Below are 26,847 nucleotides of genomic sequence, written 5' to 3'. Positions count from 1 at the left end.
ATCTTACCTGCTTCAGAAGGCAGTTCACCTGCCTTTTGAAAAAGCTTAGATGTTTTTGTGCAAAAAAAAACAGATGTGCACTTAAGTTGATTAGGACTTCCCCAAACAGGTATGCCTATTTCATTTAATTAAAGCTATCTGTAAAGTGGCATCCTGGAGCAGCATTCTTCTCCCACATACCTATTTTTCTGAGCTTTGCATATATATGGGAGGCATTCTTTTAAAAAACATGAGGGGATATGATACACCCTGAATGATTTATTTGAAAACTTGTCACCTTCCCAGAAAAACCAAGCAAGCTGAAGTGATCAGTGGGATGGGGTAGATTTTGTAAGTGTGACCATACTCTTAAAATCTCAAAATATTTCCACTAGCTCGCAAATGTTGGGAAACCTTGGATTGAGAAATCTAAAGTGATTCTAAACTATTAAAAGTTCAGTGGGTTATAAGACATTAAATATCAGCTCAGAATACTTTGTACAGCTAATACTTATGTGTTCCTTTAAATATATCTCCAATCATTAATGGAAGTAAATAGGATAATTACAGCAATATTTCTAATTGGGGTATCATTTTTAATTAAAACATTTCTCATGCTCCTTCACTAAGCTAAAATGGCCAGATCAAACCTAGACAATATGTGTGTGTGTGTGTGTGTATGTAGGTCTAGGTGTGTTCAGGTCTTTTCCTGTGTAAGATTAAGAGTTGGCGACGTTTCGGCGAGGTTCCACTTGCCATCCTCAGGCTGGTGCTTTTGGTTTCGTGCCAGTGCAAGCAGTGCAATCTGCTTGCACTGGCACAAAGTCGAAAGCACCAGCCTGAGGATGGCAAGTGGGACCTCGCCGAAACGTCACCAAGATACTCTTAATCTTACACGGGAAAAGACCCAAACACACCTAGACCTACATACCTGTACCCGTGAAAATTACAAAAACATGTATGTATGTATGTATGTAATTCAGCTTTGTTCGGGTATTTTCCCATGTCACTATTCACTCAAGTCCCGATAAAACTCTCAAAATCATCAAAACTAAATACCAACCACCCAAACACCTCATGGAACTAACAGAACACTGCTTAATCAACACATATTTCAAAGGACAAAGATAAAAGCAAATCAAAGGAGCCCCTATGGGATCACCACTGTCAACCGTCATTGCAAACCTGTTCATGGAAGAATTTGAATCCAGAGCCCTAGCCAATGCCACCCACAAACCCAAACTATGGTTAAGATACATTGATGACACTAGTTATTTGGCCCCATGGAAAAGAAAACCTAAACAATTTCCTAACACACCTAAACAGCACACACCCCAAAATCAAGTTCACTGGCACAAAGTCATGGAAACAGAAACAAACAAACTACCATTCCTAGATGTACTAATCTACAAAAAAACAGATGGCACACTAGGACACACCGTATACCAGAAGAAAACACACACTAACCGCTACCTCAACACCCAATCCCACCACCACCCAGCACAGATAAACTCCGTGGCTAAAACACTAATTACCAGAACCAAACGCCTGGCAGACAAGACACACATTAGGACTGAACTATGCACCCTGGGACTAAAGTACTGACAGCCAACGGCTTCCACAAAAGCAAAATCACCAGCTTGATCCACAAAAACACACTGAGACATAATAGAGACCCAGAAGATGAACAGACCTATGGAACAGCTGTCCTGCCCTACATAAGAGGTACTACAGACAAAATTAGTAAGATACTACACAGACATCACATCAAGACTGCCTTCAAAACAGACAGAGAAATAGCAGCCATCCTTAGAAACCCCAAAGATAAAATTGACCTGGAAAACCAAGGCATGTACAAAGTCCCCTGTGCATCATGCCCGGCCACATACATTGGACAGACCAATAGAAGAATAAGTACCCGCCTGGATGAACACAAAAATGCAGTAAAAAAGCTGGAACACACTTCCTCACTAGTCCAACACATGGAAGCCACAGGTCATAGCATCAAGTTCAACAGCACCAAAACCCTAGCCACTATAGAAAACCCCAGCCACAGCATCATCAGAGAAGCCATAGAGATTGAAAAAAGACCAGAAAGCATGAAGAGAAGAGATGATTCCACCAGACTGTCAATCATTTGGAAGCCTGCACTCACAAACAAAAAGATCTCCACACCACAAGCCAGGCAAACACCTGGGCACAGACAGATCCCCCTTGATACCTTCAGCTCAAACACACCCCAACCAGGCACCCAGATGAAACCTAGCTTCCTAACTAATGATAGCCGTCCATTTACCCGGAGCCAAGCTGCACTAAAGGCCTCCAATAAAGTAACACAATGTTGCCAGCCAATCAAGATACAAAAAGAGCCAAAAAACAGATAGAAGATATTAGAAACACCAATCAAGCAGAACACAGCAAACTCCAAGACCAATAAACACAGACCAAGACTCCCAACCAATCAGGGTGAAGAAAAAACCATTCTGGCACAGCAATAGGCTGCCCCAAATTTAAATCTGAAACCACTCTAAAAGTCTGACTCACAGATGAACACTATACAGAAGCCTGATGATGGCAGAATAGATTCTGCCGAAACGTTGCTACAACTTTAAAAGCACAACTACAATGATGTGGGAAAATACCCGAACAAAGCTGAATGCCATACATATATGTATACAAACACACACACACACACACACACACACACACACACATATATATATATATACATATATATATACATACATACATATATATATATATATATATATATATATACATATATGTGTGTGTGTGCGTGTGTGTATATATATATATGTATATGTATGTATATCTGCTTTATATTTAAATTCTTCTATTCCCCAGTTACATACTTAGCATTAAATACAACTTGCTGACTTTACTACTAGGTCAATGCAAACTTTTCATTTGGAGATTAAACTTGATTCTCTAAATCAGCAACTCCATGCATGCTTTATAAAGAATTCAGCATTCACATATTGTGAAACATTCCCATAGCTGTTTCCAAAGTATACACAATAAGCAGGAGATTTAACTTGCAGCCCTTGGAACACAAAAATATTTGCCTGGGATGTTAGAGAAAGGTTTTGCTAAACATAGCTGATATTTTCTGCTGAAGCAAATATTGTACTAGAATAATTAAGTAGCTTTTAGAGTCTTGTATATCAGACTTTCTGAGAGCAATTAATTAGGTTTATATCTTTGTAAAAAAATAAAATTTAAATATAGTAAGAATTTCAAATTCACTGCATGGCATCATCCTGAGATTATTTCATGATTAGTGCTACCTGAAGACAATTATGGAGCTATAAGGTATTTGTACAGGCCCTTTGAATGTAGCTATGTTCATATCTTCTCTGGACATAGTTATTACAGTTGGTTGATGGCCAATTCTCAATGAAAAGAAGCAGTGACAAGCCTTGTTCATTGTGAAGTCATATTAATGCCACTTAAGCAAGTTCAAGTATTCCAGTCACTTTGTAAAAAAATTTTTATTATAAATATATAATTTTCTGATGTATGATAAGTTGTACAACATGCTGCCTGGGTTTATTTCCAATGAATATTAATTCAGATTTTATTTTCTATTAGGAATGTAGATATATTAGTCCATGAACTCATCATCTGTCCATTCATCCTAAGTAGAACAAAATGAAATTAACCACATATTACAAAAGATTAAAACTCCCAATTTATTCCTAAATTGATTTTTTTCCTGCATAAAGATTGGTCACAATAAGTATCCTGTTAGAGTGAGTTAACTACACAAGCTTTGAAAAACACTCCTCTTAATTTATCAACAATCCTGATTATGTAACAGATGTTTTTAATATCAAAAGGCAAATTTTATTCATATAAAGCAAATATGACAAGCCTATCATCAGCATTTTCAAATAAGTTACAACTATTACTGAACAAATAAGTTACAACTATTACTGAACAACTTCAATACTGTAAGAAAAAATATGGATGAATCTCAGTACACATAAATTTGGTTCTAGCATATCCAGATGTCCAACTGAAACAGGACATGAAAAGATTTTCACCTGAGTCAGAAAGATTAGCGTGAATGGTACAAAGATTTAATTCAATGAAAGGTAATTTCATCTTCTAAAATTATATGTAGTATATTAGGAATAAATTCTGATTGCTTAGTTTAAACCATTATTATCTTTAGCCCATGTTCTTCCAACATGTTTTGCATTTAATGTTCCATTTATTTCAAAACCAAAAGTAAAATATATACTTCACTAATTTTTGCAATTTCAAATATAATACAGTATCAGATTCTAATTTTGACCTTGTTATTGTACTTAAAATTTAATTTAATATTTCTTTCACAAAGTTTGACAAGGTGGTACAAATATGAACTAGGTTTTTCCCTTAAATATTCTAATTTAGTGTTATATTCAATGTTAAAATCATTTAGTCGTGTAACATGCAAATGTAAACTGGTTAACAATTACAGTGCTAATTTTAATTGTCCACATATTCCTAATACTTTTAAATTTTGTAAATAAGGCAGAATTATTTTAAGAATTTGGTAATATTTAGTTATCAATAGTGCTGGTTTATTGAGTAAAATAAGGTATAAATTTCTTAATATCTATAGTCCCATAAGCTGCTGTGCAAGGTATCTGGGAACTGGTCCTGCTCCTTTGATTCCATGATAATTTATGTTTTACTTCTTTATCACATTTGTATACTAGCCACCCATCTATTGTAGTAACTCTGGATGACACACGTGATAAACAAAATACACTGCTCAAAAAAAATAAAGGGAACACTTAAACAACACAATGTAATTCCAAGTTAATCACACTTCTGTGAAATCAAAGTGTCCACTTAGGTAGCAACACTGATTGACAATCAATTTCACATGTTGTGCAAATGGAATAGACAACAGGTGGAAAGCATAGGCAGTTAGCAAGACATCCCCAATAAAGGAGTGGTTCTGCAGGTGGTGACCACAGACCACTTCTCAGTTCCTATGCTTTCTGGCTGATGGTTTGGTCACTTTTGAATGCTGGCGGTGCTTTCACTCTAGTGGTAGCATGAGATGGAGTCTACAACCCACACAAGTAGCTCAGGTAGTGCAGCGCATCCAGGATGGCACATCAATGCGAGCTGTGGCAAGAAGGTTTGCTGTGTGTGTCAGCGTAGTGTCCAGAACATGGAGGCGCTACCAGGAGACAGGTCAGGACATCAGGAGACGTGGAGGAGGCCGTAGGAGAGCAACAACCCAGCATCAGGACCGCTACCTCCGCCTTTGTGCAAGGAGGGACAGAAGAAGCACTGCCAGAGCCCTGCAAAATGACCTCCAGCAGGCCACAAATGTGCATGTGGCTCCTCAAACAGTCAGAAACAGACTCCATGAAGGTGGTATGAGGGCCCAACGTCTGCAGGTGGGGGTTGTGCTTACAGCCCAACACCGTGCAGGACGTTTGGCATTTGCCAGAGAACACCAAGATTGGCAAATTCGCCACTGGGCCCTATGCTCTTCACAGAGGAAAGCAGGTTCACACTGAGCACATGTGACAGACGTGACAGGGTCTGATGATGCTGTGGAGAACATTCTGCTGCCTGCAACATCCTCCAGCACGACCGGTTTGGCAGTGGGTCAGTAATGGTGTGGGGTGGCATTTCTTTAGGGGGCCGCACAGCCCTCCATGTGCTCACCAGAGGTAGCCTGACTGTCATTAGGTAGCAAGATGAGATCTTCAGACCCCTTGTGAGACCATATGCTGGTGCAGTTGGCCCTGGGTTCCTCCTAATGCAAGACTATGCTAGACCTCATGTGGTTGGAGTGTGTCAGCAGTTCCTGCAAGACGAAGACATTGATGCTATGGACTGGCCTGCCCGTTCCCCAGACCTGAATTCAATTGAGCACATCTGGGAGATCATGTCTCACTCCATCCACCAAAGCTACGTTGCACCACAGACTGCCCAGGAGTTGGGGGATGCTTTAGTCCAGGTGTGGGAGATCCCTCAAGAGACCATCCGCCACCTCATCAGGAGCATGCCCAGGCATTGTAGGGAGGTCATACAGGCACATGGAGGCCACACACACTACTGAGCCTCATTTTGACTTGTTTTAAGGACATTACATCAAAGTTGGATCAGCCTTTAGTGTTTTTTTCCACTTTGAGTGTAACTCCAAATCCAGACCTCCATGGGTTGCTAAATTTGATTTCCATTGATAATTTTTGTGTGATTTTGTTGTCAGGACATTCAACTTTGTAATGAACAAAGTATTTAATAAGAATATTTCATTCATTCAGATCTAGGATGTCTTATTTTTGTGTTCCCTTTATTTTTTTGAGCAGTGTACAATAAAGTCACTAAAACCACAACTCAAACTAAAAAGTAGATTAAAAAATAAAAAATATGGTGGCATATATTACAGTGCTCTGAGGTGTCAGGTGGAAATTTTAGTGAATGATCCCTAATATTTATAAATTCAATCTTTGCTTCATTTCTTATGAACTAAAGAAACCAATAAAAATTGATAAGAGGAGCAAAATAGTGCATTACTTTAGTTTTTAAAAAAACTGGTATAAGAAAAAGTGATTCTTGACATGATACAGGTGCCATCTAAAAATAATGTGGTTTTGATATAATAATACAGTTTAAATACAAATTTAATCTGGTGATATAAAACCTACTACTAACCTCCTCCATTCTAGATTTTTTCGAGATGAATTCATCACCTTCATAGCCTTTTCTTTTTTTCCTATCAAAAATCCCACAGCAGAAAAATGTTAGAGATTATTAAATTTATTCAATTCCATTTTTTATATTTAAAAGAATGCAATAATTTAATTACTGTATAGAATAGAGGTTTCCAACCTTTCCAGCTTTGCGGACTGGTGATTAGGAGAGGGATGGTTCCACACAAGCAATGGGTGCTCATGTGTACAGCTCCATTTATGCAAGCGGCGGGTGCGCACACCCACAATTTGTGCAAATGTAGCTTTCCATGTGAGCACAAATGGAGCTGCATGTGCTCGCCTGCCGCTTGCGCGACCCAGAGTTTGGGGATCCCTGATGTTGAAGATTTATTAAATATCAAATGATTCTATTTCTAATCTTATCCTGCTGAGAGCCTGAAGACATGGCACTGCCAGTTGGCCTGGGGAACAAAATGGTGCAGTTTTACTGGTATGGACTGATGGCAGACTCCATCTCTTCACCACTTGCTCTGCCCTCCACCCATCCATCTTTTCAGTTCTCAGATTATTCTCGTGTTCCTTTGTCATTGTTTATTTTATTGTTCTATTATTTTACTTCCAGTCTGTTTACGCTCCTTTCATTTTTCTTCCTTTTTATTATTGTAAGCCGCCTAAAGTTGCCCCATAGCGAGATAGGAAGCAAATAAATGTAAAAAATAAATATAGCCATTCTTAGAGGAGGAGAGAGGGTGATTGAAGGATTCTATCTTTCCCAGGGATTAAAGACTCTGGAAAATCCAGAGGCCTTCTGAAGGTATGTGGCAATAAGAACTAAGAGTAACAAAAAAAGCACAGCAGGCTTGGGACACTTTCCCTCTGCAGTTAGGGCACATTTAACACTATAAATCTCTTAAAACTATAAATTTAAATTTATCTCTGAGGTAAATTGCAAATTTGTTAGACACATACTTTTGTATACCGGAATCAACTTCCATAAAATACATGTTTTCCATTGATAGATTATAGAAAAAGTAATGCAAAAAAGACTGATGAAGTTGGAAAAATAATAAATTCAATAAATCAACCTTCAGATTAATAGGAATATTATTTTGCAATTTCTTTCTACTACATTTATGAAGCCTTCAGTAACAGATCATCTTAGGCTTTTGGTATCCAACTTAGCAAAAAAAAGAGGGGGGGGGAACGGGAGTATGAGGATGAGCATCCTCACTATTTCTATCTCTTGCCCCATCTACTGTTTATTTCATTTTCTCCATCATGCAACCTCCAAAAAACTTGAGAGTATATAACCCACAGCAGAATAAATATTACCTAAATTTAATCCAAAAGTGTCCCTTGAAAGTAAACTTTTTCTATTTAGATAAATAATGCCTAGTACAGGAATGTGGCATTAAACAACTCCATAAGTTCTAATGTTGTTAAATGAGGCTAAATAATGTTTTTATATAATATCCTTCATCTTCTCTTTATCCATGTTTATTGTATAACATAAAACTATCCCTCTTCAACCTTGCTGCATTAAAAGTTTTTGCTAAGCAACATTATAATCCATGAAACCACTTTCATCGTATTATACATTTAAGCCCCAACTGAGGAATAAATACTAACAAACACCTTCAATAGCATCAATAGAGACAACCCTAGCCAGAAATTAGGCGATTAGAACAGAAGGAATTTAACAAAGCTTTAAACTATTACTTACGTATTTGAATTAAGAGCAACTTCTGGACTATGACATTTTTCTAGCTTCTGTTTTAAAACAGCAACTTCTTCAGGATGTGGTAGCTCGTATTTTTTTACTAGATTTTTCATGCCTATACAAATGCAATAAACACTTATCAAAATAATATAAAAAATGAACTATTACGTTACTTACCAAAGCCAAAAACAGATCAGGAAATTCTAAGAAAACGAATGTGTTGGTTGAAAATCCTATCAGTCACAAAACAGTTTGCATTCTAAATAATTTTGTATTTAGCCTATTTTCTTCTACAAAACTGATCAAAAGGCAACGACCGGGTTGGGGGGAGGGAAATATTATGACAAAATAGCTGTAGGCAGACTTTATATGAGCCAAATGAAGCTAAATCTGAGGGACTTTAGGTTATTGTAATCTTATTCGAATGGAAATGCTTCAGATGTCAACTAATTCCAAGATATATGTTGGAGGATATCAGATTAGGGAAGGTGAATCAATTCTTTTCTCAGCACAGACTTTATCTGAATATATGCAAGGAAGGCCACCTTGTGCCTAAGTAATTGTTTCTATTATTTAAATGTTCAAAAGTATTAAAACTATTTTTAAAAGAAACACTTGGAACTTGCCTTCTTATGGCTATTATTTAAAGTGCCACATTTTAGGATGATGGAGAGCTAGTCCTGATTCTCTTCTCAAGCAACACTTCAATATCTGAAAAGTGCTATCAAAATTCTTTTTATCTCATTTCTTCAAATCATAGCATATTTAGCCAACTAGCCTTATAATCAATGAAGAAAATGAAGATAACAATGGCTCATGATATAATGTTGCTTTCAATATTGCTCAATCCCAAGCATAGGTCTCTGCAGCATACTAGATTCAAACAGAAACAAGATGTTTTGGAGAATTCAATGCATTCTCAAAATATTTGTCCACAGGACTTTAAGATAGCTCCATTATTTCCCTAGATTTTACAGCTGCTAATACTATACTAATTCCCATAGAGACACACACTGCTGGCATGCTACATATGCATCCATGCATAATTTGAAGCACCTTTTTCATTTTAGTATAATATAGATGGCAAAGTTGTTAGCTGAGAAAAAAATACCTTTCTCTCTGGCACAGGATGGATTAGACTGGTTCCCGATAGCCTCTTTGAGTGACACTCATTCTGCCCCTTATTGTTCAAAACAAATTAAGCTTCTTGCCATCTTGAGGTGAGTAACAATTCCAGTAAAAAGAAAAAAAACTTTGCAGACTGCTCTCCAAACCTAGTCCTATTCTTGAATGATATGCCCCACCACCAGATTTAATATAAATCCATGGGTAGCAAAAGGTTGCCCCTGTCTGTTGTGACATATGGCCAATGCCTCTTGCAAGGAAAGAAAGATAATAGTGATATTTCAAAAATTGCCTTCCTTTCCCCTAATACATGTCCGTTTAGGTTGAGATCTCAATAAGATGCAATACAGAGCAGTTACTGATCATGGTTTCTTTCAGATTAAAAACAAATGTTTCATTGCTAAGAAATGTTTCAGTTTCTTTTACACATCCTTGGTTTAAATGTCCTGCTCTTTTGCCAATCAATCTTTATTATGGTCATAGACCAGCAAATAAAAGCATTAAAACAATAATAGCAAAAAAATAAAGACAAGCAAAGTAATATATTGTGATTGGTAGTGGATTAACAGTAGGTTGTTAAAGTTTGCCTAATTTTACATACAGCTTAGCAGACTTTGGTGACCTTCAGAGAAATTACTTCATACCCATCTGATTAACAGTAGTTACATGTAAAAAAGATCAGTATTTCTCAGATGTTTTATTAGGTAAGATGCTATAAATTGAATCTATGAGTCTTTATAGATGGTGCAGTATAGCAAAACATGAGCTATAGTTTCATAGTTACTCTGGTTTCTCTTCAGATCGTATAAAATTTTCAGTCTTATACCAAATTTAGCAATAGCACTTAAGACTTGTATACTGCTTCATAGTGGCTCACAGCCCTCTCTAAGCAGTTTACAATGTCGGCATATTACCCACAACAATCTGGGTCCCCATTTTACCAACCTCGGAAGGATGGAAGATTGGGTCAATATTGAGCCAGTCAGGATCAAACTGTTGGCAATCAAAAGAATTAGCCTGCAATACTGCACTCTAACTACTATACTAACTACTGTACTCTATTTTAATTGATATACATCATTTATTTTTATCAATGTCAAATATACAGTTAGTTACACTAAAATTGTTATTTCATTGTTTTTAGTTTTCTGGAGTCTAATCATATAGTTAGCAATACAGTCGCAGAGAAAATGTTAGAGACCTAGGTATGTTTATACATCAATGCTTCAAAATACTGTATAAATCAACCAAAACAGAATCTAGTAAGTCCTAAAGAAAAACATTAGTATAGTTGTTGACATTTTAGTATCTCCTGGACACTCTGGAATCAGGCAACATAAAACTCAGTATCAAAACAGATAAAACAAACCTGTTAATGAGACTGTGCCATAGTTAATATTACAGAAATCCATACAGCTACAAATATTTTATATAACAGGATATGAGGGGTTGTTGGTGCTCTCTGAGCATGGCTGTTTTCTTGAAGAAATTTCATTACACAAACTAGGTAACATTATCAGTGTTACACTATCATCATCAGTGACTAGCACTGATACCTAGTTTGGGTAATGAAACATCTGCAAGAAAACAATCAAGGTCAGAGAGAACCAAGAACCCCTCATTTCAACCCTGAGCTACAAATATTCTTCTTTATTGATAACAGGATATTTTGCAAGACTTCAACTTTTCTATCCTACATGCTGACACAGGGAGTATAGTCTGAATAGTTTACTTGTCATTGCACCTCATACAACAAAATTAAATGCCATCTTCAGTGTACATCATACATAAGAAAACTATAAAAATAAAGCAAAAACATATGTCCTTCACATTCTATACAACTGAATTGAAAACCCCTGATACTACATTAGTATGACACTATACAGTAGAATTCAATATAGTTACTGCCCTGGGATAGAAGCTGTTTTTCAGCCTATTTGTCCTTGTTTTTATTGTCCTGTACCATCTGCCAGATGGTAATAGTTCAAAAACAGGGTGTCAAAGATGAGATGGATCTTTGAGAATGTTTTGAACTTTCTTAAAGCAGCGAGAGCTATAAAGCTCTTCCAAAGAGGGGAAAGGGCAACCAATGATCCTCTGGGCAATGACGTTAATCCTCTGGAGTGCTTTCCTATCTGCCACTGTGCAATTGGCAAACCATACAGAGGTTCAATAAGTTAAAATGCTCTCTATAGTGCAGTGGTAGAAGGTCACTAGCAATTTTTTATTCAGTTGTTTCCTGAGAAGTATCAGGTAGTATAATCTCTTTTGACCAGTGCTGCAATGTGAGCACCCCAGGTCAGGTCCTCTTTTATGTAAGAAAGAGGGAGTAAGAAAGATGGAAACAGACAAGATTGCAGCTCTTTTTGTTCTAAAATAATGGGTCCTTTTATTCAGTAAGAAATATCAAAAATAAACTTTTACAACTCATAAAACATATCAAATTCTTCACCTTTTCCTTTCTGAAGCATCAAGGATTTTTTAAATAAAAATGTAGGTAATGTTTGTCAACATCAATACTCACATTTCATTCCATCCAGCAACTGCGAAAGGGATGCTTTGTTATCTTTGAACATTAGGGTTCCTGACAAGTAACTATTAAAAATTTCAGAAAATTAACAAACAGCCAAAGAGAATTAAATTATATATCATAAAAAGAATGAGTCCTAACCTTTCACGATAGGCAATGCCAGATATTTTAAGTATTTAAAATACAATTTATGTGCATGAAAGCAATTTAAAAAAAATTAAGTAATTTGTATTAGAATTAATTTCTTGTATTTCCACAAGTTTTTCCCTCTTTGTTTAAAACATTTATATAGCTGTTTTATACCAAACTCTGGGTGGCTGCCAATCAAGAAACCATATTAAAAATATTAAAACCAAATGCATCAAAAATAAAATCCTGGCACCAAGTCAAGCTTCAGATATGCAGTCACCACATCTTATCCTAGCACTTGGGCTTCACAGAAGGTTAGGAAGGTAGAGTCCTGCCAAATTTCAGGCAGAAGAGGTTTCCATGGGGCAGGGGCTGCCACAGAAAAGGCACTCTTCCTAGCTCACTTAATGTGTCAATGTTAAGAGAAGGGACTAAAAGCATACCCACCCTGTATAACCTGGTAGCATGTTTCCCTTTCCCTGGTCTTATTAGAGAAAGGCAGCCCTGCAGATAACTTGGGCAAGTGCCATACAGGGATTTAAAGGTGAAAAGCAGCACCTTAAATTGCACCCAGGAGGAAAGTGGAAGCCAGTGTAGCTGCCACAACAGAGGTACTATATGGGTAAAGCTAGGAGTACCCATCCTGAGCACAGTCATATTCTGGAACAGTTGAAGCTTTAGGGTGTTCCTCAAGGGCAGCCCCATCTAGCACATTGCAATAATTCAAATGGGAGGTAGAATAACATTCAGACACAAATAGCAGACATACATACATACATACATACATACATACATACATACATACACACACACATACTCACCTATTTTGACAGGCTAAAGCATTTTTAAAAGTTGTAAAAGTGATTATTCCGCAGAAAAATTCTACACTCACTAGAATTAATGATTTACTGCTGCCAAACTCATATAAAGTTGCTCAAGTAATCAAATCAAAACCTGGAATTTGGGGTATATGTCTGACTGAATTGTTGTTCCAGCAGTTATTATTATTCTTGCCTTTTTTATAGCCTATATTTTTCCTACAGAAACAGAGGATACTTATGTGATTGCTTAAATATTCAGAAACTGCCTACCTTTCCATATTAAATCCTGCCCTGGATGCACTCGATACCATAGCAGTGAGAGCTATCTGAGAAGGTGTAAATAGAAGGCAGGCATCTGTCAATGATATTCGATTAAGAAAATCATCTGCTGTCTTCCTCAATATCTCAGGATTCTCAAGCAATTGATAACGGGTCTAGAAAATAAGTAACAGACAATAATACTTTGGAATAATTTGTTGTTATAATTTCCTCCAAGCCGATATCCAAGACAAGTACCTTCAAATGAAAGGCACGTACTAAAAGGATTTCCCCATTTTCAAGCAATAATATAAAACAAACTAAACTAAACTAAAAAGCTTATTTATTCTGTGGTCTTTTTCACCTACTTCAGAATAATCGTATATAATACCAAAGTTTTCATGAATTGATTTGATAGTGATCAAAACTTGGAGCTTACAAAATCAAACCAAAAAGTCTTCTACAGTACCTTGTTCTTCAAAATAAAATAAACCCATAGATTTTTTAAGCTGATTACATCCAACCCTTTACCAAGATTTATCTTTACTGATATTTAAGGGTAGCAAAAAAACACCTACATTTTTCTATATCATTGCTCATAACTTTGATGTTCATAAGTATTATATAGGTAATATCCTTATTTACAAAGAAATTAAGAATCCTGTCAAACATATATGAACATCTGCACAAACAATTCAACATTTCCAACCATCATGTTGGCACTCAGTTTTAAAAGCAATATTTTATTACAATTTTCAAAAAACTGAAGAAAGGGTTTTGAAATATATGCAAAGAAAATCTAAGGTATTAAAGATGGGGTTATAAAATTAACATTGATATCTATGTTCATAGTCTGCCATTCATTTTTAAAATATATTAGCTTAAAAAGAGATACTCAGTAATTATCACTGTAAAAGTTTAACTATCTCTGTATTATTCATATAACAACATTTAATAAAGTTATTGCGATCAATGTTTAACTTGGTAAGAAAAAAAGATACCTTCAAATCAATCAATAGCCCTTCAAATGGTCTGTATGGGTTATGTACTATAAGGTGGAAGTTCAGCTGCTGAATAAGAAGTAATTCATATTCCAAGATCTGTTCCAATGTTTTCTCCTGTCCTGCTGGGCTGTCTTGGAGGTTACTAACAAATTGTGTACTAGATACATTAAATTCATCTACTTTACAAGCCAAGAATGCACACGTTAACCTTAAAAGCAAAACACAAACATGTTACTGTAATGAAAGTATATGTACTTGAGACAATATAATTAATTTCAAGACCAAAAACATTTTCCTGAGAAAAAGGTAGTTTTCACTTTGGAATATGAATATGAGCCCTACATATTCCTTGTCTGTTAAACTTTCGAAAATATATAAACATTAATTTTAACTGATATCAAAGCATAAGTGGTTAAGAGTTACTCACATAATTATACGGGGATGATATTCCATTACTGAGTTATTGAGATAAAAACGTTTGAAATACATGCAGGCTGTACCCTAAAAGTACAAAAAAGTTGGAAAGTTCATTCAAATTGCTTGTTATAAACATAATAAATACAAGACACATTTTAAAATGCCAATGTAAAACTAAATAACATACTGCTCAGTTCTACACACATCTATTCAGAAAAAAATCAAATCAATAGAGTCAGAAAGGGAATTTATGAAACAAAGGATGCAGCCCTGAAATAGCTTATCACCTTATCAATGAAAAGTGCATCTATTTTACGTATAAATTGGCCCGGGAGAATAAAATAGAATGTTTGCTCCAATCTACTTGGAAATACTAAAACATTTTTCTATTAAAGAGCAGAGTGCAGAAAAACCAATACTAGAATTCCCTTCTAAACAGAGTAGAATTCTTTATTGGCCAAGTGTGATTGAACCCACAAGGAATTAGTCTTCGGTTCATATGGTCTCAGTGTACATAAAGAAAAAATACATTGAAGAATCAAAACATACAACACTTAGTCATAGGTTACTAATAAGAAATCAAATCATACAAATAAAATATAAATTGTAAAGATACAAGCAACACAGTTATAATCATAAGTGGGAAGAGATAGGTACTAGAAAGGATGAGAAAAGCAATAGTAATACAATCTTAGTAAATAATTTGACAGTGTTGTGGGAATTAGTTGTTTAGCAGAGTGATGGCATTCAGGAAAAACTGTCCTTGTGTCTAGTTGTTCTGGTGTACAATGCCCTATAATGTCGTTTTGAGGGTAGAAGTTGAAGCAATTTATGACCAGGATGTGAGAGATCTGTAGATATTTTTACAGAAGAGCTGATTCCAGTATTCTAAGAGAAAATGCTTTGTTTTATAGCTAGGAAAAAATTAAAAATGAAACTCTGGTGCAAGTTTCAACAGCACACTAGATCAGTAATTCTGCTCTTCTCCAAGTCAAAAATGGTACACTTCACGAATATAAGTCTTCATGCCTATGATATCAGATAAGCTTATATTCTTCATAACTGTAGTTTTTCCAGAATTATGGGATTTGTTTGGTTGATCTGAGATGTGGTCTCCTATAGCAGAATTTAGCAGTATGGCAAGATAATTAGCTTTCCTGACAGTGTTTTGATCTTCAGTGCATTCTGCTGCATGTCTGCTGCATAACTCTTGCAGAAGCTGTTTGTCAAACTATTACAAATCGATTACAAATATTACAATATTATAAACAGATCTAACTGCTGCTCTGACATTTGATGTATATTTTCTTTCTCTTCCCACTTAACAAAATAAGGTGGACCAGGGTCTAAATGGAAATGAAGCCATCAATCACAGAGAACTAACCTTAAGGCAGTACTAATTACTTGGAAGGGAAACTGTTCTGCGTATCTTTTCAACATTTCAAATCAGCATTATTAATACCAATGTACAAAACTATTAACTGATGCTAATGTACAAAATAAAATATTTCTGCATATGGAAAAGAAAACATTGAAATCCACATTAAATTTTGAAAAATGAAGAAAAGGATGATTAAAACTTACAGAGAATTAGCTATTTACATCCAACATAGCCATTTTTAAACTACAGGATATTATATGAACCCAGATGTGTGCTTAATTTATACTACTATGTCATGAGCATTAAAAAAATGGCTTTCTTTAAATCAGCTTTAAAGTAGCATTTCAAGTAAGCACCAGCAAGACATTGGTTACTCTAAACAGGAATATTAAAACATGTGTAAAAAATTCAACTACTTACCACAACAGATTTGGGCATTGCTGGCTTAAATACAGAGCAAAAGTCTGCTAATCTTTTTTCATAATATTTACAAATTATCAGCTCTTCATGTTGGTCAAGAAGAAACGAGTCTGTCTGTTGAACCTTATGAAAGAATAATATGTATCTTAAATAGAAATCACAATTCACTAACACAGACTACAGCTATTAAGTAGAACCACTTAAGGCAGGGGTGCCAAACTCACATCGGTACATGGCGTATCAGGATTTTTTTCCCCTTTGTTAAACCAGGTGTGGGCATGGCTAGCATGTGACACATATGGCACACAGGCTGGGAGTTTGAAAGCCTTGACTTAAGGCATAATCCTATACATGAGCTTTACTAACCTAGTACTGTTCACATGTGCAAGTCTACCACTTCCATTATCCCCAAGCAGCTAAAGAAATTGAGAGTATAAATCTACATATTTGCACAGAAGGACTTTGGGAAACCATATAACAGTTAGAGAGGTCCTTGGTGCTCCCTGAACTTGGTTGTTTTCTTGCAGATGTTTCATTATCAAACTAGATAACATGAGTGCACCAATCAATTTCAGTGCATCAATATTCTCTATCAGCAAGTTAGACTATAAATACTATACATGTTTATCCGCTTAGTGGTCAATGCAATTGTAAAATAATGCACAGATATTATACGGTATCTTACTCCTACCAAGAGAAGTCTTACAACACCTGTTCACAGGGATATGGCACACTGACTAAAACATCCGTTTCTCTTATTCTTAAAGGAAAACAGAATCTATATAACAGTGTTTTCCAAACTTGGCAACTTTTAAGATGTGTGGAATTCAGTTCCCAGAATTCCCCAGCCAGCATATAAATTAGGGTTGGTACATACAGGCTATCCTCATTGAATGAGCACCCGCTCAAAGTTACAGTAGTGCTGAATGAAAGGTACTTGTAACAGCTCTTCATAGTTAAAGCCGCATTGCTGAATCCTCAGTGACATGGCCACAATTCCAGTGTTTAGCAACTGGCTCCCAATTATAAAGTATCATGTCCAGATATGTGATGCCAGCTTCCAACAAGCAAAGGCAATGGGGAAGCCCGCAGGGTAGTAATCGCACGAGTGGACACAGCAACCATGCAGGATTCACGTTCACCGGGACTGCCAACTGCCTTCATAAGTCGGTGTGCTCGCGTGTCAGTAACACCCACGCATTATGATCGTGTTGTGGAGCGATAGGGGTTCCCAGCCCCAATTAACGTCGGTAAGCGAGGGCTACCTGTACTATTTTGACAAATCCAAAAGACCCAAGGCAAATGCAACGGAGAGCACGCTCGGGGGCTCCTTGGCTCTTCTGCTCCCCCCCGCCCCCCACTCTTACCTTGCCATTGGCCACCGCTTTGCATCTGAACTTGCGGTTGGCGTCAGAGCGCCTGCGGACCAACTCCTCTTCGCTACGGAAAGTCCAGTAGCGCCTCTGTGTGCTGCTGTGGTACATCACAGCCAACCGCCGCCGCTCTCGAACTTCGCCCGGCCGCCGCCTTTCAGACGAACCGCCTTCCTCAACTCCGGAAACTGCCAAACTCCCCGCGACGGGAATGGCCGCCTCCGGCCCCGCCCCCGCCCTTCTTGTTGTCATCACAGTCGCCACCAGTCCGCCCCAAGTTCCCGGCGTGCCTTGCGCCAAAAGGCGAGGATTTCCCAGCACGCCCTGAAATCTAAATTCGCGCGGCTTTTTCGCCGGGCTGTTGAGGGAGATAAGAAAAGGTGGAGTCGCTTTATAAGCTCGCACTTCCGGAAAGGTGTGTTAGAGAGAACGCGACTTTCTGAGGGGAAACCTAAGGAAGCCTTAGATTTGAGCAACGACCAAAAAATAAAAGTAAATTCGCGGGCTCACACTGCTTACTTTTTACCACATGAGCTATTTCATTTTCCCGTCGTTTGCAAGCCGAACCTGCGTAATGAATTTTATTCGGTGCTCGGAAATTTTGTAACTTTACCAGTATATTTCCAGTTGACTGAATATATAGGCGAGCCACATCAGGGCATGCGCCAATTTAGATTTACACTACAATTTATATATCGTGAGCATTTTTCTCAATTAAGTGTTAATCTAACTTGGCGCATGCTCTGAGGTGGCTCGCCTGTATTTCTATTCAGTCAACTGGCAGCTCGGGAATTTTTTTAAAAAAAGAGCGAGCCCTTAATAGAATAGCTGGCGAGAAATGCCGTCGAGCGCAGATACAGAGATAAAAAGTAAATAGCTGCTGCACGCCGCGCTGTCCAGGACTATATTTCCTAGCTACAGCGAGAAAAAGGCTGCTGGAAAGCTGGGGCCTCCGTTTAGTTTTTCTTTTTCCGCCCGTAAATTCTTCTCGGATTCCTTGTCGGTTTGACTCTCGTGGGAAGGGTAAGGGGGGTGTCTCAATTAGCAATTCGCATTTTGGAAGCTCGAAGAAAGGGCACCGCAGTTAGATCCGATTCGAGCTTTCCCAGTTGCGAGAGATGGGAGTGCAGCCCAACGAGGGCAGGCTGGGTCAACGGAAAGACTGCGTGGGCGATCCGCCGAGCTTTGGCCTCCGGCGATCCAGTAGTATAGGATCTCGGCATTCTGCCGGACATGACTGGAATGGAAATTCCGTTAAAAATTGCAGATGTCCTTGCCCTGGAAGCCTCGGAAATGCCCGTCCGTACTGCAACAGCATGTCAGTCCCCCTGGGCGCAGTCTGCAAGGGAATAAAACAAACCCAGTTTCTCTGGATGGAAAAGGGCGCAGCTCTGAAGATCGGTTTGCCTAACCTGCTGTCTTTCGAACAAGGTTGAACTTCATTTCCCATAGTACCCGAGGCTGGCTCGAGAATTATGGGAGTTGAAGTGCGACGGATCAGGTGGGTCTCCGACTGGGGAAAGGATTCCTCCTATTGGATGTGGTGTTGCGGAGAGAAAAGGATTTTGCAGTGAGAACGCAGGGGTTTTTTTCCGCATCGTCTTCCTCAACGTTGCGAGCAGTTGGATTCTAGTTTTTCTGATGGACTTAATGCCTGGGGAGGCGGCTCCGAAAAGGATCTCACATTTCCAAAAGCCGTTTCACAGCCCTCTTTTATAAAAGAAATACTATGTAGTTGGACTACCAGTTCTCTACTATCAAACTTAGTACTAGGTTCCCACCAGGTGGGTTACTCTGCTGTAGGTAAATCATTGAGCAATTTACAGGGACCGACAATCTTTTGATTCATGATTTAATCCTTCTGAAGCAAAGTTTTGCGATGCCTTAATCTCTTTTTCTATGCAGGTATAGAAAAGGTGACTTCATTAGAAGATGCCTCTGGCCGAATAGGTTTCGCTTACTGCGTTCATTAGAGCAGGATAACAGTCACCTACTCCCCCATAGATCTCTGATAGGCAATTTGTGCTCATTTGACGAAAAATATTTTTCTTTTATCAACTCATCTTTGTATGCAGCTTTCGGAAGATGCAATCGTGCTGATCTCAGTCCCTGGAATAACTGCAAAAAATATAGATCTTTAGCCTTAAGTTGTTCATTTTCTCCAAAGCAAATGTTTAAAGGTAATGAAAGGCTTATTTATATCCATGCTGTGGTTAGTTGTTCCACCTCCTTACCTGCGAAGAAATAATTTCATTGCATCCAAATTTTAACTTTTGGTTTGGCTTCTATAAAGATCTAATATATAATACTTTGCCAGTTAGGAGGGGATAAATAGAGAGACATGAAAAAAGTTTAGGTTGTCTGACAAAAATAGTTACAATAGATAGTAATATTACTAGGGTAATGGTTCTGCAATGTAGTAACAATATTGAGAAAAACACATCCTGTTCCAGAATATAGAAATGTTAGCACCACAGTTGCACTAATGATCAATACAAGTCAGAGGGTGAAAAGTCAGGCTAAGAGTTCAAGTTAAGCCAAGCTGAATAATATTATTGTATAAAGTAGGCCAGAAATTGGAAAGTTCTGGATGTAATTAAGAAAGCAAGTAGTCACAGGTTCTTCATACTTATATCAAATATATGGCATATCTAAGGTTGCAGATTCCTAATACAGAGGGAGAAGTTATCCATATGCTTTGTGTTTCTAGAAATACTATATCAGCAAATTAATGTTGATGATTTATTTAAATTGTTGCAAAAAGCAATAGTGATCTTGTTCAATGTTTTGAAAGCAGCAGTAGCAAAAAATTATTTCATAAAGTTTATCAAGCCATTAATGGTGGAAGGGAATAATGCAAATAAATAAAACCTCGGTACCTGTTTAATGGTACAGTTTTAATGGATGACTCAGAAAGATGCACCACTGAAAATTAAAACTGGAAACTGAAATGTGCTAGTTAATTATGAATGGCTCAATTGCCTGTTGTGCAAATTGTCCAGAGGCTAGAGAATTAGAAATGCAGTGTTAATTTTACAAGTATTGTAATCTCATTTTCATAACTAGCTGTAAAAGTTATTAATCAGTTGCTCTGGCCAGTCATGTGTAAACATTCTTAATCTATGAAGATGTTTTATTTTGCCATTAAGCATTACATGTTCTAGAATATTTGATCAGAATTATGAAAATGGTGGAACAGCAAAGCAAACTTGGAAGATAATGAAAATTATCCAATTACTTATCCCTTTAAGAACATACTACCTGAGTTATATAAAAATCTGCCAGAATTTTGCTGAGGTATTTTTTTTTAAATAACGTATGTACTTCCTTGTTTCTTGTTTATTTCTTAAATAAGAATGTCTTGTTTCTCTTGCAGTAAGAGTATGAACCAGATATAGAGAAGCTGAATGGTTCTCCAGAAACTGCTAAGTAACTACTCCCATCAGTTAAGGCACTGGACATGTTGTCTTTTATTAACAAAAGTTGAAATTCAGGAATTGGCCAATTTAATCATCTACCTTTTATAAATGTATTTTTAAGAAACTTCATTTCAGACTTAAACAAATGTGGTAAATTAAAGATGCTGTTGCTAGGGGTCTTTGAATCAATCTTAACTACTGGTGATTATACATCCATACAGATCAATGCAGTTTTTCGAAGTGGTTTGCCTGTACTTTCAGTTTCCCATTCTAAGGCTAAAGAGCGACTGACTCAAAGACATCCGACTGGTTTCCATACCTAAGGAAAGACTAGGATATACAAATCCTCACTCTTAGCCTTGTTACGTTACATTAAACTGACTCTTTAAAGATAACTAATATCAAAACATGCCCTGAACGTAGCATGCACTCTGCAGTTAAACACCAGCATTTCAAGAAAGGTCTTTAAGACATGTATTAAGACCACTTCAGTTTCAAACATGTAGTAGTTGCTAGATTAGGAGTTCCACATATGTGTGCCATCATTGATCTTTATGCCCATGCTGGGGGCATTTTTTAGCCAGAAGAATTGGAATAATACCAGTTCTCAGAGATGGAAAGGCCCCATTCAAACTATGGTTTAGTATTTGAAATAATTAGGTGAGTTGATCTTTTCTATTCAAGGAGGTAGTTAAATCACTCCCAAAAATTAATTTGGGAGCAGAAAAGAATGGCTCTGATGTAGGGTCAATGAAAAAAAGAATTGAGAGGGGAATTCAAAATATGCTCTGTCTTTTGATTTCTCAAAGACTTTGGCTCATAGTATACTTAATACCCCTTCATTGGATCATCAAGGTGATCTTCAGAAGACACTGGCAATGCTGCTTGCAGATTATTTTAATTCTACCGAGTACAGAAGTGGGAAGTAGTGAAAGGCTTAGGCTTTTTATTCTGGCAGTCCTGCTCATAATTGCTGTGCTCTGTCCCTGGTAGCAGATAAGGTTGGTTGCCATTGAAAGTGGTGGTGCCATAGGCATCTGTTCTTAGATACAATGATTTAAGAGTGGGAACATCAAAATGCAAAGCTCACCCTTTCAAATCACATCCTAATATATACAAATACATAAATCACAGCATTTGAGTCATGATATAATCACACATTTAATCACTAACCATGTCCATTATGGGTGCCTGTGGGTGATATTCATTGTGGCTCTTCAGATTCCATGATTTATGGCTCCAGATTGTTTACACTCCTGTTAAAAACCATACTTACTTCTTACAGACTGGTGTACATATACACTGTTTCTACTTCTGACAGTTAAGGAATAGGCAAGAAGTTCTACTGCTGTTACCAAGGGCTTCAAAAAAAGCACAAAAAGTTACAAAGAGGCCTCTAGTTCTTTCTACCATTCTGTTGATTTCATTGGTATTCATCTGAATGCTGAGTTGAAGCTAAGGAGACCCAGTTTAGATCCCTTTGTCTCTATGATAACTAATCTTGAAGATGTCAGTCTTTGTAAAGCTAACATTTTACAGAACAGTTCTGAAAATTGTCTTACTGAGAAGTAAAGGTATTAAAAGATGTGATATGGATTGAGATCCTTAGCATGCAGAAATGTGAACATCTCGTGTCAGATTCTGTATCATCCAGAAGTAAAATGAATAGATGTTGCTGTAATGATTCCTGTTAAAGACATGATTTAATGCTAAGCCAGTTAACCTTTTTTTCCCTGAAGCAAGAATAGTGCTTGGTCTTTGAGTACCAAGACAAGGACCTCACTCCAAAAAGTAATGGTTGGACCAGTCTAAAGCAAAGATTGATGTCAAATTATTTACATTTAAATGAACATTACAGGAGTAGAAGCTTCAAGAATTTCCAACCAGCCTGTGCATTAAAAATGTTTCATTTCCAAATCCTGTGACATGCATGAGAGGATTTCCCTAATAAATACTAAGTATGACTCGGCTGCCTGTTTTTCAGATTCACAATAAAACACTAACATAAACCAGACCAGCTGCCTTACTGATAAGTGTTTTCCTTCTCCACTGTTCTGGGATAAAAGAAAGAAAAAACTCTTCTCTTTTTTCCTGTAGCCTTGATTACATTGAAATTCACAAGTAGCAATGGTTCCCTCCCTGGCTCTGTTGTTGCCATGGTTATGTTTTCTCAACAGGAATCTTCCCCTACCCTGCTTGCCTGTATAATATATTAAATAGGAATAAGATTATTATTTCTGTGTGTGTTAGTGTTCAAGAAATTACAGAGGAATAAAAAGAATGGCATAAAGGATGTTATTGTTAAGGGCTACTACAACTATGAATGGTGTGGTATTGTCTGTTTCTTTGGGGTGAGAAGCAAAACACAAAAACTATGGTAAGAGTACTATTGCTTGCTTGGAGTAGGTAAACCCTTAAACATGTGACAGTCACTGATCTTACACCTGAATCTAGGCAGCAAGTGTGTAGACCAGATGTAGAGAAAATTAATGGCTCTTCAGAGACTGCTGAGTAACCTTTTCTGTCAGTTTTAGCCATTGGCCATATTGTCTTTTATTAACAAACTCTGGAATTCAAAAACCATAGGAATGCAATGCCTTTCATGTATCTAAATATTTGGCTTTATTGTTTTTAGCTGTACCTAAATTAATTCTAAATATGCCTTTGTCCCAGTTCTGGTTACATTAGGTATTGCATTGGTAATAGTGTGTGGGGGGGGTGGGGGGGTCAGTTACTAATACCAATAGATCACCAGAATTAGTCGATTCATATCAGTCAGATATAAAATGTATAACAATTGCATGTTGTTTCAGTCACTTATCCACAGGATATGTTAAATATTTATACTCAACCCCCTGAATTTTCTAGAAGATAAAAGGTGTGATTATTTGAAGTAATTACTTAGGCAATTATACTGTTACATTCAGTAGATTCTACATCTCAAGCTACTTCAGCTATTCAGTAGAGGGATTTTCACCCCTTTTTCATTGGCAAGGTTAAGTAAAATGGATATATTTAGCCTACTTATTTTATTGAAAACATGGAAAATCATATGGCTGTCATTCCCATAGTTCCACTAAACGAACTAAGAGCTGCATTCAGTTTAGGGTTTACCACTCCTGGCTGTGTAACTTTCAGTGGCACCATTCGATTATTCAAACATTCAAAAATCTCTCCCAATTTGCCTTGTCCAAATGTTAATAAATGAGAAAATTACATTAAGGTTTATGGAACTCTATATGATTAATCTTCCAGGATCTTGCAGAAGTTCCCCACAACTACAGTTAAAACTAATGCACAAGAATGATAGTGGAACTCACCTAATTATAGTATTCCTAAAATGTATTCTAAACAATCTGAAATAATCTAGAGCACTTATACTATATGCAGAGGCAGAAAGTGTGCACAGGAAAGCTTTTCATATCCTCTGGAGTTTTTCTCTTAAACTTTCAGAAGCAAGATTCTCAAATCATGAGAGGAGCCTCCATCAATGTTCTCAGCAGACAGTTTCCTTCAATGAATAGTAAAAAAAAAAAAGGAAAGGGTGGGGAGACAACACCTGAACACTCCATTGTGTCCTCTTTTGCACACAATGGACAAATGGGCTCCTATTTATAATATATTGCAGTGGATGATTTTCGGGTGTCAACTTATTCCGCCATCAGTCATCTTAAAGCATGCCCTTTGCATTATTGCTTTCCAGAATCATATAGTCTATAGAAAATTTGTTCAAAACCAGTTATATCCTGTAAAGAACAATCCATATTTTCCAAGATGACTTATTTAGGAAATAAAAAATACATTTATTGTGTCCTCCAGTTTATATCAAACATTTGTAGGAAATCAGGATTTAAAAAACTACTGCTTCTGCTGCTGCTGCTTCTACTTAATACTACTATTCCTACCCTTTTGAGTTTCCTAAATGAGTTCATTCTTGGTGCTAGACCCAATTGTAAATACAGGTATAGAAAAGAATTTTGTGGTGTTTTTATGAAACACAGGTCTGCTGTTCATCACAACCAGCAGAAAGATCTACATTCTGAAAATTGCAGTTGCATATATTAATATACTACTTCCAAATGTGGGAAGAAATATATTGCCAACTATCAGTGTTGGAGGGGAGGGGAGAGTTGTAGACCATTGGTAAATCACTGGTCTATGCAGTTTGTTTAGTTAGCAAGACAAAAAGCATTATAGTTTCTATAATTGCTTCTGATGAGTTTCTGACTATTTTGCTTATATGTTTGTCTTTAGTCATTGCATGAATAACTTTCAGTGGTATTTTGTTTCTGGGCAAGAGCTTTGCATCTCATTGTAGACAACTTAAGTAAAACACCACAATTAATATCAATAATACTGAAACATGCACCACTGTGATAAACAGTTCAGCAAAGGTGAACTGTTTATCACACCACTATCACTTTTATAGTTCCTAAATTATGTTGCTTGGCTAGTAATTCCAGTTGTCCGAGAAGATTAAGTTAACTAACTACACTGTTAAAATATAATGACATACCTTGCAGGTTCTCAAAGTATGATAAATATAATTTGTGGAAGGACTATTTCCTCAGGATAACCTTTAAGAAAAAGGGAGGAGAAAAATTCCTATATTTACCTGATCTAGTTATGTCACAATCTTTTCTGATTTGGGTGGAGGGGTGAGTGAGTTTCACCAGGCTGGTACATTAAAGTGGCTCTAGTATCCTGGCATGGGATTTCAAAAAGGAAACTTGGATGCTAGATTAGAATTGAGACCTAACTATAAACTATTTCTGAAAAACTAATTCTGTTCACTAAGATATTAATAATTCAGTTTCTTAGGCCAAAATCATTAATTCCAGGAAGAGTTTTTTTAAAAAAAATTTGCTAGAGGGAAGGATAAGGCTTATTTCACAAATATTATTAATTAGTTTAATATTAATTTTAATTTATACTTTTTAACCTTCAGGAATATTTTCTTTTTAATTGCTTTTAATACTCACTTGAGAGGGAAATCGGTTTTTTTTTTTAAAAAAATCAACCTTATTCAAGCTTGTTTCTTCTCAAGAAATTGTGGAATTCATACCAGTTCCAAAAGAGAAACTTTCTCATCTCCATTTATAACCCTCCAAAAAGTTAGGGGAATATATCTGCATCAGAACATCTGGACTGTTCCAGCTGTTTGCTCCCATTTCCTATATTTAGGTACATGTCTTATGATTAAACTTCTTGGTAGCATGTAATTCCAACCCCAGATTTTGCTTTGTGTGTATACATATATAGGCTAAGTCGCATTGGTACATATTATCATTCATCTAATGACTGATATCTAATGTAAGATTTCTTTCTATATACTTTATACTTGCAAATAGCATTATAAAGGTAGAAGATACATAAATCACAGAAGAAAGTCAACCCGGAAGTAAAATCTTATGTTCCTGCAATATCAGCTAAAAACCTGTTAATTCTTTCACATGTTATAGGCATGACAAACATTAAAAGACCTGTTCAAAATATTGGTGAACTTTCTCAGTCTTAAAGCAATAGACAATTCTACTTTGATGATTAGTGCTCTTTCAATGAAATTTTAATTACTCACA

At 36.8% G+C, this 26,847-nt stretch overlaps 1 protein-coding gene and 1 long non-coding RNA gene across 3 annotated transcripts; one reads left to right on the top strand and one right to left on the bottom strand.

Moving 5' to 3' along the window:
* Nucleotides 1-3,472: 3,472 nt before the first annotated feature.
* CCNH (cyclin H) lies at nucleotides 3,473-19,317 on the bottom strand. 2 transcript variants are annotated; one of them, XM_026718840.2, is made up of 9 exons: nucleotides 17,844-19,317; nucleotides 16,477-16,599; nucleotides 14,686-14,759; nucleotides 14,256-14,466; nucleotides 13,267-13,430; nucleotides 12,041-12,111; nucleotides 8,395-8,506; nucleotides 6,673-6,733; nucleotides 3,473-3,637 (listed from the first exon to the last, which is right to left on the bottom strand). In XM_026718840.2, exons 1-9 carry the CDS (start codon nucleotides 18,099-18,101, stop codon nucleotides 3,605-3,607), a joined length of 1,107 nt encoding a protein of 368 aa, XP_026574625.2. In that variant the 5' UTR covers nucleotides 18,102-19,317; the 3' UTR covers nucleotides 3,473-3,604. The 2 variants fall into 2 exon arrangements, with proteins under 2 accessions (XP_026574625.2, XP_087783205.1); XM_087927079.1 differs by having other exon boundaries at nucleotides 3,473-3,639; nucleotides 6,678-6,733; nucleotides 17,844-18,204.
* Nucleotides 19,318-19,360: 43 nt separating this feature from the next.
* Nucleotides 19,361-23,229, top strand: LOC148127378 (uncharacterized). The gene is made up of 2 exons (XR_015742276.1): nucleotides 19,361-19,633; nucleotides 21,226-23,229. It is a non-coding gene; the product is annotated as an uncharacterized LOC148127378 (long non-coding RNA).
* Nucleotides 23,230-26,847: the final 3,618 nt, after the last annotated feature.

Source organism: Pseudonaja textilis, chromosome 2, assembly GCF_049901715.1.
Source record: "Pseudonaja textilis isolate UNSWEBS1 chromosome 2, rPseTex1.2, whole genome shotgun sequence".
Classification (NCBI taxonomy): domain Eukaryota; kingdom Metazoa; phylum Chordata; class Lepidosauria; order Squamata; family Elapidae; genus Pseudonaja; species Pseudonaja textilis.
This window is presented reverse-complemented; position numbering and strand designations above follow the sequence as displayed.